Source organism: Erythrolamprus reginae, chromosome Z, assembly GCF_031021105.1.
Source record: "Erythrolamprus reginae isolate rEryReg1 chromosome Z, rEryReg1.hap1, whole genome shotgun sequence".
Lineage (NCBI taxonomy): Eukaryota > Metazoa > Chordata > Lepidosauria > Squamata > Dipsadidae > Erythrolamprus > Erythrolamprus reginae.
Window position 1 is genome coordinate 47194769 of NC_091963.1, and position 20536 is coordinate 47215304.

At 36.9% G+C, this 20536-nt stretch overlaps 1 protein-coding gene across 5 annotated transcripts in view; it reads left to right on the top strand.

Annotated features, from left to right (window-relative positions):
- CREB5 (cAMP responsive element binding protein 5) overlaps window positions 1-20536 on the top strand; it is a 311336-nt gene that overhangs the window by 88784 nt on the left and 202016 nt on the right. For 4 of the 5 annotated variants that reach the window (XM_070729315.1, XM_070729319.1, XM_070729317.1 and 1 more), the window contains exons 6-7: window positions 6535-6656; window positions 7994-8074. In XM_070729315.1, coding sequence (XP_070585416.1) covers window positions 6535-6656; window positions 7994-8074 — 203 coding nt within the window. The remainder of the gene's footprint in view (window positions 1-6534; window positions 6657-7993; window positions 8075-20536) is intronic. The other variant, XM_070729318.1, reaches the window with a different exon arrangement.

The following is a 20536-nucleotide window of genomic DNA, read 5'->3' on the forward strand; positions in this document are numbered from 1 at the left end:
TGATAAGTAGGCCACAGTGGGTAGGCGCACACTTCAACCTAACTCTAAAAGAAGCAATTAGATGCATACTTAATGAAGAAGTAAAACAGTCTATTTTGTCTTCCACAGACCTAGTATCTACATCTTCCATGCACAAGGAGAGAAATAGCATTCATCTCTCTCTCTCACCCCCCCCCCCCTCTCTCACACACACACAAATGCACAGACTAGTGGAAAAATATTCTACATAGGATTTTGCTTTAACTGTTGATTCCATTTGGTCAGGGCTCTGAGGTCTGGAAGATTGTAGGTTTATTTTATATATTTAAATAGAAAAGCAGGGATACAAATAACAATCATTAATGGTCACTGAGAGTGCTAGATAAGACACTTCTATTCAGAGAAAAGGAAATGTTTATTATTAGTGTTCTAGTTAAAGTGTGTGTATTTATTTATTTATTTATTATTTAGATTTGTATGCCGCCCCTCTCCGAGTATGCTTACTGTCTGTCTTTGTTAATTGTCTTTGTTAATTGTATATGGTTTGCTGTTATGCCCTTTGTTAAAAGGGAATTATAAATAAATGTTTATTATTATTATTAATTGAAATCTACTTTGGTATGAATTCAAACTACTGCTCTTTTCACTCAGAAGCCGATAATTTATTTAGATAGCTATTATTTCAAAAATAGTTGAAATATATATCTTATGTCAGAGTTCATTGTCATTTCTGTGGAAGCTTAACACACATTAAACCTCTCCTAATGGAACCTTATAGTATATGCCTAAATCTGGTCCTAAAAGAATTATTTACTTCTATATTATCTATAATTTCTCTATACATTGATTTTTTCAAATGCCTAAAAATAGGAATGGTGTAACAAAAGTTTTTGCATTTATTTATTTATTCATTTATTGCAAGCATTTATATATATCTGCCTATATCAAATATTGGGAATTGATCAAGGCTTGAGAAAAATAAACTAGGGGTGAGGAGGGAGGGAGAGAGAGGGGGGGGAGAGAACAAACTAAACCATGTATTATTAATAAAAAACAATGTGCAAAATGGAAAACTGATTGAGTAGCTTAAAATATGATATATAGACAATATTCAATAATTCTTTTTATTTCAGTTCAAAGGTAAGGATGTTTTGGTCAATGCTTATGGCAGAACAAAAGCATAGTACCTAATGAATTGAGGTTGAGTTTTTCCCTATATCTTTATGGATATGGATTTTTGCAGAATATTTTGCATTTTTCATTACAAAAATGATTCATTGTTATGAGAATATTTTTTACTTCCCAAATTAGCTTATAGATTTGGCAGCATCGAAGTACAGCAATGATTAGCCGTTGTTTGGTAACATTCTCAACTTTAAAATGTGTGGACCTCAACTCACAGAATTCTTCAGTTAATATTGTTGGCTGGGGAATTCTGCAAGTTAAAGTCCATGCATCTTAAAGTTGGTCAGATTGAGAAACATTTCTCAATCTGGATTCTGCTACCTAGCCTCCTGTCCACACATCTTAATTGTCCAGAATAATATATCATTAACAATAAAAAGGAACTGAATCCAAGTGCATTGGGCCTATCACATCCACATGATTAATATGTGACACTGTACATAACATTGTGAGCTGCCCTGAGTCCACGGAGAGTGGTGGCATATAAGTCCAATCAATCAATCAATCAATCATTCAATCGACCAATCAATCAATCAATCAATCAATCAATCAATCAAGACATATAAAGAAAATAGCATCATAACTTGGGAACCCTCAATTTTTTTAGCTTTGAGGTATGCTCTCTAAGGAAACAAGATGACATAAATACAACAACCTTCATATCATTGTGTTGATGCTGTTTCAGACAGTGCATGCTGTACTTACAATAATGAGTGAAAGTTGTTTCTATTGCTGTGGAAGAATTTAACCCACTCATATCTGATGAAATAAAATATCTTAGAACCCTTAGGTAAATATGCCTATTATATGCATCTCTAATTGAATTGGTGCAACCCTAATACAGAATATACCTACTTTAAATAATAGATAAAGTAAGCTCATTTGAAGTTGGACATAGATTTTATTATATTTGGGTTTGCACAGAAAGTCAATTATTGCATGTTTGAAAGTGTTCCGTTGTTCTCATCCACATATGTCTTATCAATATATACTTCTCTCTTATGTTTTTGGAGACACCCTATATAAAAAAAACACAGCTGCCAGGGATACACATTGTCTAATCTGTTTGAATAATGATGTGACAAATAAGTGAAAATAAAAATGTCAAAATAATAAAGGAAAGGAAAGTGAGAGAGATTTGAACCTCTCTGTGGTGCAATAGGGCAGCCTTTGTTTAAGCACTCCGATTACTTTTATTCTTCTGATTTTGTTATCATTGCATGGAAGTGAAATGTGTCTAATATATAACTTCAGTGGAGCTCTCCAGCTGAATAAGCCAAATTCCTGTTATTAAATGTGCAGCAGACTAAACACTTGTGTTAAATATCAGGAATCAAATTACACCATTTGGATCTCTGCTTGTCACATATCTACGCTTTAGATTAATCACATTTGTTATGGTTTAGTTTGAAAGACTTTGGATTTCTTTTAAAAAATAAAACAAAAGTTCTCTATATCAGCCTCTGAGGTTGTTTTGTTGTTGTCCTTGCCAATCAGTATTAAAAAAAGATGATTATTTTTTTGGCCTGCTAACTAGCGTTTGAAACATCATACATTTCTTTTTTAACAATTCTGATGTGAAACAGAAACAATAAAATAATAGTGTCTTTTTCCATCCAAGGCTTCTGTACAAACAATCCATGACCTGCAAACTTTCTTTTTTTTTGGGGGGGGGGGGGGGGGAGGGGTTGCCCATCTTTTTCATTTTACATGTGCATTTTATTTTTAAAATAATATGTGTACTCTGCTGCTTTCTTAAAGAAATCTAAGCCATCTTATAAGACATTACCTGAAAAAAAATAGTGTGAAAGGTTTCTAGTGCTCCTTAATTTTAGATGTATTACAGAAGGTAAAAATTTTAATGTTATATGTTTCTTGTTCAGGTTAGCTGTTTTTGATCTATGTTTTCAGACTTTTTGTGAGATCATAGCAATTTAATCATAGTCCATACTTATAGGATTAATATGTGCACATATTTCTACATGTTTGAATCTACCATAATCAAGATTGACTCAGCCTTCCATTTTTCCGAGGTAGGTAAAATGAGGACCCAGATTGTTGGGAGCAATAAGCTGACTCTATAAACTGCTTAGAGAGGGCTGTAAAGCACATTGGGAGGATACCAGTGTAGATAAACCCATTGAAAATATCTTCATTTATGCTACTTCTAATGTACAAGTAGTCTGCTAAAAATGAAGGGCTCCCCTATAGGGTATCAAACCGCCAAAGAATTCTCCATCAGAAAGCATGAAATGAACATGATATACCAAACTAATATGAATCTAGGACTCACATATAATTAAAGCTGTGATAGGCTATGGGCCAGTTTGTGTTTACTTTGTGAAGTTGATGTCTGTCCACAGCTTGTTTTTAAAATGTGTTAGTATTATTTTATTATACATAAGTGCTCTTTATTGGAATGTGGTGGATAGTAGATTCTTCCCCTTCCCATCCCCCAATGGCCTAATAAACCATTTTTTTCCATTTCTGGCACAATTAGTTTCCAAAAATCGATGGCAGAGTTTGCCAACTAAAAATTGGCAGTGAACGGACATTGGAAGAACAGGATCTTTTTGTTTCTTCTGGTCTATACCTTGACCTTGCTTATTTTTGTACCACAGTCAGACCTACAATTTGTGTATAGCTTTCAGAAGAAAAAGAAGTAAAATAATCAAGACGGCTTTTGGACAGTAAAAGTCACTTACAAAAGTAACCACGCTGAAGGGGGAAAAGGAGACTTTCATATTACTTCTCCTACAAACTTCTGTACACGGGCAGAAAAATACAGGATCCTATCACAAGTGTAGGCACCTGGGGTAAAAATAGGTGCTGGTTGATTGCTGTGTTTTTCAATGGTAAAACAGCTCAACACATAAAATGTTAGATTGGCAGTCTAACATCAGGCAGGAGAAGTAGCAATAAACTGAATGAAGGACAACTTTTTCTCATTGTCCATCAAGCAACTGTAACACCATGTTAAGAAGAGACTAGACAGCCACTTATCTGAAATAGTATAGGTTGTCTTGCTTGAACAATGGGCTGGACTGGAACACATCCAAGGTCCCTCCAAGCTCTATTCTGTTCTGTTCACATGATCACGTGATTCTATTCTAGATCACATGAAGTGTCAATACCACTTTATCATGCCTTGGTAAGAGCACACTTTGAAAATACTCCATTCAGTTTTGATCACAACTATGTGGAGACTCTAGAAAGAGTACAGAGAAGAGCCACAAAGATTAGGGGACTGGAGATTAAAATTGTGCTGCGGGAACTGGATATGTCTCGTTTAATGAAAAGAAAGACTAGGGGAGATATGATAGCAGTGTTCCAAATCTCAGGGGCTGCCACAAAGAAGAGGGAGTCAAGCTATTCTCCAAAGCACCTGAGAGTAGGACAAGAAGCAATGGATGGAAACTAATTAAGGAGAGAAACAATCTAGAACAAAGGAGAAATTTCCTGACAGTTAGAACAATTAATCAGTGTAACAACTACTCTCCAACAGTTATAAATACTCTAACACTGGAAGTTTTAAATAAGATGTTGGATAACCATTTGCCTGAAATGTGTTGTGATTCAGCCTGAGGCTCCTCAGGGACCGGCTGGATCTCTGCCGGATCCATGCCCAGAGGAGGAGGACAGGGAACAGGAGGGGGAGGACCAGGCAGACGGGGGAGAGGAACATCAGGAAGAGGAGAAGGGAGAGCAGCCTGAGACCCCCGGGGGGGGGGCTCTCCCCAGCTAGTAGCCTGGATTCATTGGATGAAGACGCACAGGCTATAATAGACATGAGGCAGCGACGAGCAGCTCAAAGAGGGGGCCAATTAGAAAGGTATTTCCATCCCTGAATTGGCAACAGCTGGGTTTGGGTGTGGTTCTCCTCAGCAGGGTTGAAAAGGCAGGCCCGCCCTTACAGTCTTGTGGAGAGTTATCAATTGGGAGTCCTGTGACCTTGCTTCTATCCTTGGCGTCTCTGATCCTCGCTTGTGGCCTAGAAGTCTGGAAGACTTGGGGGAGCCGTGGGTTTTATTATTTCCAGCGTTGTTTTTGCCAGCAAGAATCCTGTTTTATTGCCTGGCCTTCGTGAAACCTCTGTGAAGCTTCATAGTGTTCCTGTCTGTAAGAACAGTTTTTGTTACCTGTGTTTGCTTTGAATTATATAAACTGCCTTTGCTTTTTACCAGTGTGTCTGGATACTCTTTTTGGATGGTGTTGGCGTCTGGGGGGACCCAGACAGAACAAAATGGTACAAGGTTTATTATTTTATTTATTAATTTGACTTCTATGCCACCCAATCCTGAAGGACACAGCGCGGTTTTCCTGTCTAAGCAGGAGTTCGGACTAGAAGACCTCCAAGATATACTGTACTTCCAACTCTTTTATTTTATTCTATTCTGTTCCATTCTGTTCTCTATTATCTGTTTTGTTTTCTGTTCTATTCTATTCTATTCTACTCTACACTATTCCATTCCATTGACAAATCAGTCTCTTTCCCTCATTCTGCGCAGATGTAAAATACATCAATAAAGGTAAAAAGGCAACTATTTAAGCAAACAAGTGGAGAATATCCAGCTACAGGAAATAAAACTTCATTCCTTTGTCTACCAACTAGTTACCCTAAAAATGCCATAATTTTCTAGCTGATAAAGTGTGTATACACAGGCACCTATCCACAGTTCAATATGCATAAGAACAAAAATAATTGTGTTAGAAAGGTGATTGTCTGCAAGGCTTCCATTATGCAGGCATGATCTTTTTTTCTTTTCTTTTTCACCATCCCTGTTCTTCAGATAACCATATCAGTTATGTCAATTTAGGAATGTTGTGTAGTGTTTCCCTTCATGTCTTGCATGATTCATTTCTATATATATTTCTACTTGTTTTAGAAAATATTTTTAAGGAAGAGGTGTGTCTCTCTCTGTGTGTGTATGTGTGTGTGTGCTTTCCAAGTAAGAGTCTGAGTAGGCAGCTATGCTTTCTAATTAAAGTCAAAAATAAACATTATGCAGAAATCTGTAATTATCTTTTTCCCATGAAGTTGCCTTGCTACTTAGTGCCACATTGTGCTACTTTGAAAATCTGGGAAGCCCAATTGCTTGGGGACAGGTTACTTATTTCCTCAATATTAAACTTTGCAAATATGTGTGTTTGCATACATTAATTAAAAGCTTTGTCTATTTTATACTTTCAAACAGATGTATTTTTGATAACTTGAATGTAATTTCTATCAAATAACTAATAAAAGGATCCATAACTTGATTTTTTAAAACTTGTATTGCCTTGTGTTTTAACATGTTGTAATAGATGATATTACACAATTTCTTATTCTTCACTACATAATACCTACTCAATTTTGATATTTCTCCTCAGACCAAACTCCAACACCAACCCGGTTCTTAAAAAACTGTGAGGAAGTGGGACTCTTCAGTGAAATAGACTGCAGCATAGAGCATGAGTTTAGAAAGGCACAAGAAGAAGACAACAATAAAACGGTATGCCTTCGTATCATGAAAATATTGCTTCCCCATTTCCTGGAATCTGGATGAAAACAGGAAATCTTTTACCTGAGTGAGGAAAGACATAGGGGTGGGGAAACATTTAAATTAGAAACTAGGTGGCACTATAGATTATGACATATTTGCAACCTGCTTTAAACTGAATAGATAACCTGGATTTTAAAGGTAAGCAGGATGGATTAAGTAGTTCATTAGAATGCCATATAATTTCCATTCATTTTAGAACAAATGTACACATTGAATACAAGTGCATGTGTACAAACACTTACAGACTTCAAATCTCATGCAAAAGAAAAAAATAATCTAATTATGGCAATTGAGGGAATAATTTAAAAATCCCAATTCTATAATCAATAGCTGCAGCTATGTTTGCAAGACAGATTGGTTGACAATGCTCTATACTCAAAAGTGGTTGAGATTGTAGAAATCAAACTGAAGATGGAATCTTTATGGTTTGCTTTCTTCCTAATTTAGAGTAAATAACCCACAATCCACCAAACCAGACAGACTTATTTGGCTATAAATTAGATACTTCTCTAAGAAAGAAAAGTTGCTGCTAGAAAAAAGTACCCAACCACATATATCAAATAGACTGTGCAGTGCACATATATTGCCTTAGGCTCTTCAATATAATGGTACTGTAACATTTTTACTTCTCTGTCTAAAAAACAGGAAAAAATAGGATAAAAAGTCTGTTAAGATAATTTCAAGCAAAGTTTAGGGGGAATTTCCACCTCTTTATGAAGGATAATTTTTAGAATTGCTCTTGAAAAAAATAGGTATGATTGCTCTTATAGTGAGGCCACAATATCATGCCTCAAGAAAATTTCAAAGTTTCCATCATATTATATTTTCTATGCAAAACAAGTTTAAAATGCACATTTTGTTCGGGATTTAATAAATCATATTGAGGCTATGCTGGGAAAATTTAGTTTTAATGATTTATATTAACTTGATTCACACCTCTCAGGGAAATGTGCTTGCAATGGCTTTTGTACAGTTTGAATGGTTCACTCTATTTTATGTCTCAAAGGCCTATCAAAATTCATTCATATTTAATGATACAGAGTGGGGAATAAATGAAAACTAGAATGTTTAGAATTCATATTTTGAGAGAAGATGTAGACATCATTTTTTTCTGGTGTATATTTTTTCCCTTAAAATATAAAGATGAGTGGAATGAATTTATTAGGCAACACAGGTAAAAACCATATAGAGTGAAAGTAGATTGATTACACAATAGCAGTCCACTAGTACGTAAATTTATTCTGCACATAAATTTGATGGGGGAATTCCTTTCATTTCTTTTCCAGAGGAGAAGAAAAAAAATCATCGAAATTCTTAAAGAAGGAATGGAAAGTCCCTGTACTTATCTTAATAACAAGATGGCTCTGGTGTGTTGAATTTGTGTGCCCTGTCTTTCACTGTACAATAATATCTTTCGTTGTTTATAGATTTGTTGGCTTCCTATAATTGAATTAAATCTTAATGGAGAGGGAAAGGGATACATCCCCCCCCCAATATTTTTGAGATTAGGAGAGAGAGAGAGAGAGAGAGATATCTGCAAACTATGGCAGGGACATATAATTCCCCCCTTCTCCTCCCTAAAAAAATCACATTTGACTAAAATTTATGTAAAAATTAAATTTAAAAAAAATTATAAGACAGAAATATTAAAATTAACTCATTTGCCAGAAGAAAGTTTGCATAAATTAGAAAATAAACTTCAAATCAATACTATATTATAATTAGGTGAGACCTTTACATATTAATTTTTTTCATAAAGTTTACATGCATACAGTCCTGTGAAAAACCTAATTCATAATCTTTCATCACATATAATGATAGCATTGGAGTTCTAAAGTTTCAGCATCTCCTGAATGCTGAAAATCATAGAATGTCATAAAGGATGTATCTGTTTCTCTCCTTTCATCATACATATAACAACTTCCATGCATAAATAAGCAATTTTTTTTGTCTATTTTGGGGGCAACTTATTATAATTAATGGATCAGATCCCAGGATTCTCTATAAGAGTGAATGAGAAAAATTCCAGTTTTTATGTTTCATTTATAAACTACTTTCAGTTTACATGGCATCTTACAGAATAAATACAGCTGTCTGCCCCCATGACTTAAAATGTAAGTTTGAATGGAACACAAACTGAAGAAAGGGAGAAATGGGGTAATAAAAGCAAGAAATTGTTGAAAAAATAATGATTTGTGACCATAAAGGAGAATTAAATAAAATTTAATAAAAGAATAACAAATATTGTTTTTAATCTTAAATTCTATAGCAAATTTAAATCCCTGGTATAAAGCAGGATTAAAAAACAAAAACAAATCCTGAAGACTGTCTGTCTGATGTTCAAGTCAAGAAACCATTTCCTGCTGACAGTAACTGATGGTGGTGCCTCAGACAAGAGTGTGTATCAATCAGACAAGGCAACTCAAAGCAGCAAGGTAGACAGTGTCAGCAGATCAAGCTATAATCTGAGTATCAGAAACAGATTTTAGGTTTATAGTGTGCAAAAAGTCTCCATAGTGTTTGTTGCTGTGTTGTATTTGCAAGTGTTTGCACCTGCTTTTGGAGTAGAACTACTGGCAAATTGGCTCCAGAGCAGTTCAAAAAGGGATGGGATTATAAGGGAAAATCTGACAATCAGTATTGCTTTTATGGAATAAGCCTATAAAGCATTAAAACAGTGATGGCGAACCTTTTTTCCTTGGGTGCTGAAAGAGCGTGCGTGCATGCTATCACACGTATTTGAGTGCCCACACCCATAATTAGATGGCTTGGAAGGGCAAAAACAGCTTCCCCCATCCCTGGAGGCTCCCTGGAGGCCAGAAATGGCCTCTTTCCCAACTTCCGGTGTGGCCAGTAGGCTCGTGTTTCACCCTTCCCAGGCTCCAAAGACTTCCCTGGAGCAGGGGGAAGGGTAAAAACACCCTCCTCCATCCCCCCGGAGTCTCTCTGGAAGCCAAAAATAGCCTATCAGAGCCTCTGTGCGAACCAAATATCAGCTGGCCGGCACACACATGCACGTTGGAGCTGAGCTAGGGCAATGGCTCCTGTTCCAGCATATATGGCTCCACGTGCCATCTGTGGCACCCGTACTATAGGTTCACCATCACTATCTTAAACATCACCTTCTTTTCTGTACTGTATGCAAGTAGGGAAAAAACCCCTGACCAAGTAGATTCCAACGAGCAAGAACCTTTTTTGAAGTACCTATATTCACCACGGTATGTTGAAAGAATGACACAGGAGTATTTTAAAAATATTGTTAGTGTTGTTATTGTCCATAATCCCAAAATTCTTTCAACTGTGATATTATTGTGAACTTATTTTAAAAAATGAATTATTGTTTGTTTACTTTTCTCATGATAACCCTAATTACCCAAGGTCTATGGTATATGATGTGGAACCACAATCTTTCTAAACTTAAATCTATGGGAATAAGGGATTTTGGATGCATTGTGTAGGTCCCTTTGGTACCATTTGGTTCAAAATTTATTAGCCTCTATGTATCCTTTTGGTCAATTGAATATTACAAACAGACAAATGGACACAAGAGTTTTAGTAGTTTATAGCTAAGCTATCTTAACCATATATATTATATGACTGGGATGACCATGGTTTAGGAAATTGTGGTCTACACATCTGTAAATTAAATGTATTTTGGAGTACTTTGTTTGAAATAATAAATTTACATTTTAATAGATAACAGTATGATACAGTACTTCTCTCAATATATATTTATTTATTTATTTAATTTGACTTCTATGCTGTCCAATCTCGAAGGACTTAGGGTGACTTACAACAATATAAAATATAATAATAATAATAATAATAATAATAATAATAATAATAATAATAATTTATTGGATTTGTATGCCGCCCCTCTCCGCATATACAATTTTAGCTATAAAACCCAGATTAAAACCCATAATAAACTAAACAGTCAACATGCATGCATAGCATTCATACAATTTGGTCATGATGGTTGTTAATTCATGGCCTCTAATCCTGCTGGCAAAGCCAGGTCTTTGTGGCCTTACAGAAAGCCTTTAGGGTAGGAGCAGTACAGACTTTGGGGGAGGGAGTTGATTCCAGCTGGGGCAGCAACAGAGAAGGCCTCCCCTGTGACCCCGCCAACCTGCATTGCTTAGTCGACGGTACCTGGAGGAGGCCACCTCTGTGTGCTCTTATTAGTCACTGAGAGGTATGCGGCAAGAGACGGTCCTGTAAATGGTCTGGTCCTGAGTCACATAGGACTTTATGGGTAATAACCAACACCTTGAATTGTGCCCAGAGACTAATAGGAAGCCAGTGCAGCATGTAGCGCATAGGTGTTATATGGGTGTACTGAGGTGCACCCATGACAGCTCTCGTGGCTGTATTCTGGACAATTTGGAGTCTCCAAACACTCTTCAAGGGTAGCCCCATGTAGAGTGTGTTGCAATAATCAAGACGGGAGGTGATAAGGGCCTGAGTGACTGTGCGTAGAGCCTCCTTGTCCAGATAGAGACCCAACTAGTGAACCAGGGGAACCTGGGCAAAGGTCTCCCTGGTCACAGCTGAGAGGTAGTAATCAAGGCTCAGCTGTGTATCCAGGAGGACACCCAAGTAGCGAACCCTATCTGAGGGGGTCAATGTTTCTCCCCTCAGGGCAATGGATGGACAGATTGAATAGTCCTTAGGAGGAAATGCCCACAGCCACTTGGTCTTGTCTGGGTTGAGCTTGAGCCTGTTGTCCTCCTTCCAGATCCTCACAGCTTCCAGGCACCGGCACATCACATCCACTGCTTCACTGAATTGGCATGGGGTGGAGATGTATAACTGGGTATCATCAGCGTACTGATGATACCTCACCCCATGCCGTTGGATGATCTCGCCCAGCGGCTTCATGTAAATGTTAAATAGTAGGGTTAAATGTTAAAATATAGGCTATTTTGCAATGCAATGCATAGAGTGCTAAGCAGGTACCACATTAAAAAATTGCATTGTTTTAGATTATGATATCCTGGTCCTGCTCAGTCTGCCCCCTAAATCAGTAGGGACTGATGTCAAACTGAGCAACTGTATTGTATATATACAATGAATTCTACCATGACAATCCAATTGGTATATGCATCTTTGTTCCAAAAGACTGAATTATAGCAATAAAAGTGATGGAGTTGGGTGTGTATGGGAGTTGACATTTCTATTTTGTGGTTTTGATGACTCATTATAGAAAGATTATAGGCTTTTAAAATAACGCTACGGGGACTAAAACAATGCTATATATCTCCTTGTTTAAGGTGAAGTTCACAATGGAATACAACTGCTAAACTGTCAAAATATCATTGTAGTATTAAAGAACATGCAAGATAATATTTATTAGCAGTGAAAAATATTAAAAACTTAAATTGATTGCTATTTTAAAAAGCTCTAATTGCTAAAAATTGCTAATTCCTATATTTGTGGGCTTTCATTACATAAATGAGATATTGTTGTTCTCCAATAATTCGACTGTTTACTAAAAAATTAATTTTAAACTTAACCTTATTAAAATCAATTTAGTATATGATTCTATGATGGATAATAGATAATTAACAGGCATAATAAATAATAGATAATTAAAATACTTTTATGAAACCATCATTCAGATTTATGTATTAAACATATCCTAGTTAATCTAGAATTTGAGTATTTAAAATCTTTATGTACTGACATTATTTAAAGAGCTAGACAATAAATATTTCCCACAAATAATAAGAATAAATAAATAAAATGTATTTATTTATTGTATTTATTTCTACAAATAAATACATTTGTTTCAGTATTATTGGTCTGAACTTTTCAGGCAAAAAGTATCCATTGATTCTTAGACTACTACATTTTTGGTTGAAAATCAATGTAACAAAACAGCCATAAGACAAAACTATTCCCGGGAAATCTCTTGTTTAGATTGTACTCCCCCCCCCCCCAATGGTGTGTCTTAAATAAATCCCATGATCTTCAACATAATATTAATCAATGTCTATATGGATGTTTCCATACAGTAATAATGATTTAATCTTAACCCCCAGTAGATTTGCAAAATAGTTGGAATGGTGAAAAATGCTAAATGTTGTGAAATTATTCTCTGACTTAAGATTTGTTTGTTTTTTCAGTGTAAGGAATACACTTGTTCTTTCCATAACACTTTGGAAATTATATAAGGCAAAAAATAAAAACAGGTGAAGTCTAAGGAAATTAAGACTGCACAATGCTAATTTTTACTTGCAATGAAAATTAAATTAATTGTATTTATATTTAAAGCTGTAGGAGTATTTAATAATCCCTCCTGCCTTCTATCTCATTAAACATTATAATTCAGAAACTTTTAGAAGTATTTTTAGAGCTACGTGGAATTCTTTGAGGAGTCAAGTGTAAGCCTAGATATCAAATTGCAAACTTCTATTTCATAGGATAATTTAGAAATGTGGATTGTGGATTTAGAGATACCATAGCAATTTTCCAATAAGTAAAGAATAAACGGAGCTTTGTATAAAAGACAAAAATAAAATAGAAATAATGTGGTGCAATTGTTTCCACAGTGACTCTGAAAGCCATTCCCCATTAATAAGTAATTATGGCAGGGACTATTCTGCTAAAGATGAGAGAATGGATTACACTCCCTTCTATCTGAAGATGCCTTAAGGAGAAAACTGACTAGAAATATATGTTAGGGTCATTGGCAATATTGACTATTGATTTAGCACAAAGCATTAAGAGCTAATAGCTTTCTTTCTAAAAGTGTGCTGTGGTGGCATTTTACTGCATGATTTGTTATGCACTGTAATTTGGAGCCTCTCGAAATATATCAATAGATGGCCATTTTTAAAATTTCAGACACTTAAGCATATTATTCCAGATGCATTCTGCCTTTAAAGCTGGCCATCAGGGAATTCATAGGAATGCTTGTTGGGAGCGGCAGTAATTATAATGCAGCTGTCCAGAGTCTGTTTAACATGAGGCTGTTTCCCAAGCATTCACCCCTGTAAATGAAAGTGACTTACAAAAAGACTGTTGAAAGTGAACTGAATTGTGCCATACTTCTCCCAGAAGACTTAAAGGACCCACCACCAGAAAAGCTAAATGAGTACTTATGCCTCTTCTGTAGGAAGTGAGTAGTGATAAGAAATTTTAGATGCTATCCAACTACCTTCAGTGCAGAAACAACTAAAGACACCATGGATAGACTACTGGTGATCTTTTCAGGATCCATAGCAAGTTCGTAAAATTGGCAAGATAATATAAATATCTTAGCTAATCAGAAGAATTACAAAAGATAAATAATCTAAGTTTATCCTTTTCTTTGTGTAACTTTAAAGGCAGTGGAACCTTCACCATCCTATTAATAACTGATTGGCATTATTAAAAAAATATAGTCAATCCATATGCCAAATCCTAGTTCTGAAGTGTTTCTATCTGTTTCTTTAATTTTGAACATTATCTTGAGTCTTGATGTAATATTGAGAGAAAGGCATCTATAAGAAGTCCTTGACTTGCAACTATTCCTTTAGCAATCATTTGAAGTGGCAATGATATATTGTTAAAAAGTGGCTTATCACCAGTTCTCCCACTAATCACTGCTATATCATCCCCACAATCATATGACCAAAATTTGGGTCAATTGCCATGCATTTATGACAGTTGGAGGATTATTCCCACCTCCATTAAAAGAGGTGGTTGTGCAACCTATCTTCAAGAAGTCTTCCCTGGCTCTGGCTATTTTAAACAATTACCTTCCTGTCTCCAACCTTCCCTTTTTAGGGAAGGTTGTTGGGAAGGTGGTAGTACTCCAACTCCTGGGGTCCTTGGATGACACCGATTATCTAGACGCTTATCAGTCTGGTTTCAGGCCCAGTTACAGCATTGAAACTGCTTTGGTCGAGCTGATGGGTGTCTCTGGCAGCCCCAGAATAGGGGATTTTTTTCTTCTCAGTGGCTTTCAATACCATCAACCATGGTATTCTTCTGTGCTGACTGGAGACCCTAGGAGGGGGGGCACTGTTCTGTGGTGGTTCTCCTCCTACCTCTCTGGTCAGTAGTAATTGGTGTTGATGGGGGGGCAGAGATTGTCTCCCAGGCCCCTACTTTGTGGAGTGTCTCATGGGTCATTCCCCCCCCCCGTTTAATATCTACATGAAACCACTGGGTGAGATCCTCTATCGGCATGGGTCTGTTTCAGTATGCTGATGACACTCAGCTGTACATTTCCACCCCATGCCAATTCAGCGAAGCAGTTGAAGTCATGTGCCGGTACCTGGAGACTCTGAGGGTCTGGATGGGTGTGAACAGGCTCAAGCTCAACCCTGACAAGACTGAGTAGCTTTGGGTTTTGCCTCCCACGGACAATTCCATCTGTTCATCTGTCACTTGGGGGGGGGGTTGATCCCCTTAGAGCAGGTGCACAACTCAGGAGTCCTCCTAGATCCACAGCTAAGTTTAGAGCAACGTCTCTCAGCTGTGGCTAGGGGACTTTTGCAAAGGTTCACCTGGTGCACCAGGTGTAGGCCTTATTGGACAGAGAGTCTCTTCTGAGAGTCACTCAGTCTCTGGTCACATTGAGATTTGATTACTCCAATGCACTCTACTTGGGACTACCCTTGAAGAACTTTCAAAGACTTCAATTAGTCTAGCATGCAACCGAGAGAGTTGTGTTTGGCATACCTAGGTGCTCTCACAACAGTCCAGCACTCTGTGAGCTGCACTGGCTGCTAATTGATCTCTGAATGCAATTCAAGGTGTTGATTATTACCTATAAAGCCCTAGATGGAATTGGACCAGATTATTTATGGGACCATCTTCTGCCTCATGTGTCCCAGCAACCAGTTAGGTTGCAGAGTCGGCCTTCTCTGGGTCCCATCAGCCAAATAATGACGACTGGTGGGTCTGCGGGGAAGAGTGCTTTCTGTTGTGCCCCGGTCCTCTGGAACCAACTCCTCCCAGAGATTTCTACCACCCCTAATCTCCTTGCCTTATAAATGCATTAAAAACACATTTATGCCAGCAGGCCTGGGACTGTGAGCAATAGTTTCACTCTGGCCAGTAGTATGAATGAGGGATGATTGATTGTTTTTATTTCTCTTAATGTTTTAACTGTATTGTATTATTTTTATCTTTGCCTATATTTATCTCTGTAAGCCACTCTGAGATTGTGAAGAGAAGGATGTCCTATAAATCTAATTACTAACAACAACAACAACAACAACAGTAGAGGTAGTAATAGTAGTAGTAGTAATACGAAGTATGATTCCCATGAGGATCTCAGTACTAAATGAAGGGAGTTCTGGTTCCAATTGTGATTGTCATTTGAGAACTATCTGTAGGTTAAGTCCACAGAAATTAACAGTAGGGTACAGAATTTTCACAGCACCTAAAATTCTGAGGTTTCACAAGTGGTCCCTCCTAACTTTAAACTTGGTTCCAGACCATTTCCCAAGTGGTCCAAACCTAACTGTAATTTTAAATATGAATGGAGGATGAAGTTATGAAATATATTGGAGTAATCATATTTCTATTTCTAATCTGACTGTATTTGAATTAAATAAATGAAAGCATTTGTCTTAAAGTTGATGAGATATGGTTTCTAATACATCATTCAATGACCAGAAACAAGTAAAAGTTGAAATAATTAAAATGAATATGACATATTGGGAATCTTTACTTCTATATCCATTATTAATTATGTCTATTCTGCACTTTGCAAAGCATGTGAACCTTGGCCCATAGCTCCATGTATTCATGTCAGTGGGAGTAGGAACATATAGTCTTAGTCATTCTAGATAGATATGTGATTGGAGAAGATTTCCAAGCAGACATGTGCACTTAAACTGAAATCTTTGCACCTGCTGCTAATTTTTACACTGAAGTGGAAAAATCATAACTTCTTTATTTTAAAGGCATGCCAGTGATTTTTATGCTGATAGATTTAAGGTTCAAATCTGCATTGCAATAACATTTTAGTAGTACTTTTCTAAGATAAGACTCAGAAATCCTGGCAGCTTTTCGGTGCAATCATTTCAACTTACTCCAGTTGAGCTCTGAGCAGAATTCTGCCACATGGGTGGGTAATAGGACATTCCTGATCCATTTCAGAGCAAGGTGCACGTCTGCTTTATTTATGAAGACAGATATACAGGTTGAGGACTTAATCATACTTGATAAATCATCCTATAAAGCCTATTAGAACCATATGCTGATTGTGCATTAATGTGGGAAGTCTGGTTTTAGTTGACTAGGTCAGCCATCAAGCCTTCCCCTCCCAGCGTGCCTTCTATCTGCTTGTCCCTTCAACGTTGTTTGTGAACTATTTATGTTTTCTAAATAGTATCATTGGTATATGGTGAGACATTAATCTTAGAAATATTGTTAATGGAAATGGGGAAGAAGAAGACATAAATTCAACCAGCAGTGGCCATTGCCACCTTTATTTAGTAGTAATTCCACAGTTAGAACCAAAAAGCTGAGAACAGGAAACACCAATGAATTCTTTCAGCATAAGGAAATCATTTTCAGGCAGTGGTTTATCTGGTTGGTAAATGGCTGAAGATGATGCTGAAGATTTCCAGTTTTTCCCCTTCCTTCAGCCACAGAAATAAGCTTCCATGATTTGCTGTTTCATGACATTAATTCTGACAGGGTTGTCCCTGATAAGTGTTTCACCAAAAGTAAGCTGGAACAAATCCAATGGTATACCCTCTCATAGAAATAAATAGATTTACATGCTATATGCAGGTAGTCCTTGATTTATTACTGTAATTAATCCCAGAATTACAGTCATAAACCATTGCTATCTTGTTTTGCAACACTCATCAAGTGAATGCCACAGTTGTTAAGCAAATCTCTTTCTGCTCCTCAAGCTGTCTTTGCTTGTCAGAAGCCTGCTAGGAAAGTCGCAAATTGCAATCACCTGACTAAAGACATTGCAACAATGTAAACTTCATTTCCAGGTGCCCATATTGCAATCACGTGACCATTTGTGTGGTGCAATGGTTGTAACTTCAAGGACAGATCATAAATCACTTTAATTTTAAATCAGTTTAACCGTTGTTAAACTTACAGTTGCAAATACAGTGATACCTCGTCTTACAAACCCCTCGTCATACAAACTTTTCGAGATACAAACCCGGGGTTTAAGATTTTTTTACCTCTTCTTCCAAACTATTTTCACCTTACAAACCCAAGCCACCACCACTGGGATGATCCACCTCCGGACTTCCATGTTTTTTCCGATGCTGCAGGAGAATCCCAGCAGTGCAAAAATGGGTGTTTCGCTGGCAATGGAAGTCCGGAGGTGGGGTTTCCCAGTGAGGGGAGCCTCAGTGAAATCGCAACATCACAAAAACATGGAAGTCCAGAGGTGGGGTTTTGAGGACTTCCGTGTTTTTGCAATGCTGCGATTTTGCTGAGGCTCCCCTCACTGGGAAACCCCACCTCCGGACTTCCGTTGCCACCCGTTTTTGCGCTGCTGGGATTTCCCTGCTGGGATTCCCCTGCAGCATCACAAAAACATGGAAGTCCAGAGGTGGGGTTTCCCATGGAGGGGAGCCTCAGGGGAATCCCAGCAGTGCAAAAACGGGTGCTTCGGCTGGCAAAAGGAGTGAGTTTTGGGCTTGCACGCATTAATCGCTTTTCCATTGATTCCTATGGGAAACATTGTTTCATCTTACCTTACAAACCTCTTCCTGGAACCAATTAAGTTTGTAAGACAAGGTATCACTGTACTACCTCTATCTAGGTCTCATTGAAATGAATGGAAGATAATTTGTAAGGTTATAATAACTTATTAATTGTCTTGATTAGTTTTATTGATGTCATTGATTTGAGTGCTACTTATGGATATTAGTTTTTTTTAAATAAGCAAGTATAATTATTTTGAAATACAGTATAACAAGAAAATTGTAGAGTTCTACATTACTAATATTTCAAGCAATTTAAATAAATGATTATTTAAAAGTGCTTTTATATTTTATGGTGTGTGTTTCACAAAGCAAAAGATAAAAATAAACCAAATTCTTATCAGGTTGCAAAGGAATACTATATTTTAACTATAAATTATTTAGTTTGAAATAAGGAACAGGTGGCCTGCTTTGAAAGGCAAGCTTCCTTTTGGAAAGATAGCAACAATTAAGTGTGAAAGTAAATGTAACAGGTAATTCCATAGTGCTGGTACTTAATTTGAGTCTCAAAATCAAACAAAAAGAAACAGAGACATAACAAAAACCACAAGCTCATTAAAAAAACAAAGTCCTTTAGTAAAGTATAAAAACTATATTTGATATTAGTGGCAATTAGTGGCAATGGGTTACCAATATTAGTGGCAATGGGTTACCAAGCGTTGAGTCTTAAGTCTTTTCAATTGCTTTAGTGAAGGTTTGTCATTTAGAGGCCCTTTGCTAGGCTTACTAGGTTTGTGCATCTATACATATGTGTGTATGTGTAAGCCAAAACAGTTCTAAAATTTCCTTCCTTCCTTCCTTCCCTCCCTCCCTCCCTCCTTCCTTCCTTCCCTCCTTCCTTTTTTTCTTCTTTCCTATTCAGTATTATTTGTTCTCTAATTTAAGATATCTTTAACTAGGGTAACTTTTATATATAGTCTAAACCCCTGGTTCCCAATGTGGGGCCCACATCTCACAGGGGCACAGGGGGGCAATTTCATTTTTAATAGGGACAATTGGAACCTTATTTAAACCTAGTTAATGGTCTTTTAGACTTCCTCTGTGTGAGTATTCACTTACAAAAATTATTCACTTTTTGAATAATAAGAATTATATGTTATGGGAAAGGGAGGCCTCAGGATTTTATAGATGCTTATGTGGGCCGTGGCCAAAAAAAGGTTGGGAACCACTGGTCTAAACCCTGCCAAATTGCTGTGGGCAACATGTATTCATTAGAATATTTGGTGAAGCTCATCAGAATTAATAGTAAAGAAGAAATATAATAAAACAATTTTAGTTTATCTAAGAACAACCACTGACTTATTCTGTTGCCCAGAATCAACAGGAAGAAGTAGAAAAGAGAATATGTATTATGATCTGACATTTGGGAAGAACCTTTGTAATAGAATAGCAGAATAACAAAATTAGAAGGGACCTTGGAGATCTTCTAGTGAGTCCAGTGGTTCCCAAACTTGGCAACTTTAAGACTTGTAGACTTCAACTCCCAGAATTCTCCAGCCAGAATGGCATGGCATGGCATGGCATGGCATAGCTGGCTGGAGAATTCTGGGATTTGAAGTCCACAAGTCTTAAAGTTGCCAAGTTTGGGAACTGCTGAATTCTAGTCCAATCCCCTGCTCATGCTGGAGATTCTATACCATTTCAGACAAATGTCTGTCCAGTCTCTTCTTAAAACCCACCTGAGATGGAGTATCCACAACTTCCAAAGATTAGATGTTTCACTTTTAGAACATTTCTCCTGAGTTCTAGCTTGCTTGTCTCCTTGATTAGTTTCCAGCCATTGTTTGTTGTTTTGTCTTCTGGTACTTTGGAAAATAGGCTGACCCCCTCTTCTTTGTGGCAGCCCTTCAAATATTGGAAAATATTTAATGGCATGCCACAAATATTGGAAAATATTACAAGGAAGCTAGAAAAATCCTATTAATTTCACATAAGATTTTCCACTGGTTATTGGCTTGTTCCCAAATGAGATTATAATCTTTGAAAGATAACAATGCACGCAGGAGGTATTTTTCTATTCAGGTTTTGTTTCACCCTATTCATACAGTGATAAGATAGTGAACTGGAAGTAGACAAGAAAATAATAAATAATAAATTCTAGCAGAGTTTCTAAAAAACTAAATATATTGCATAATTATGACA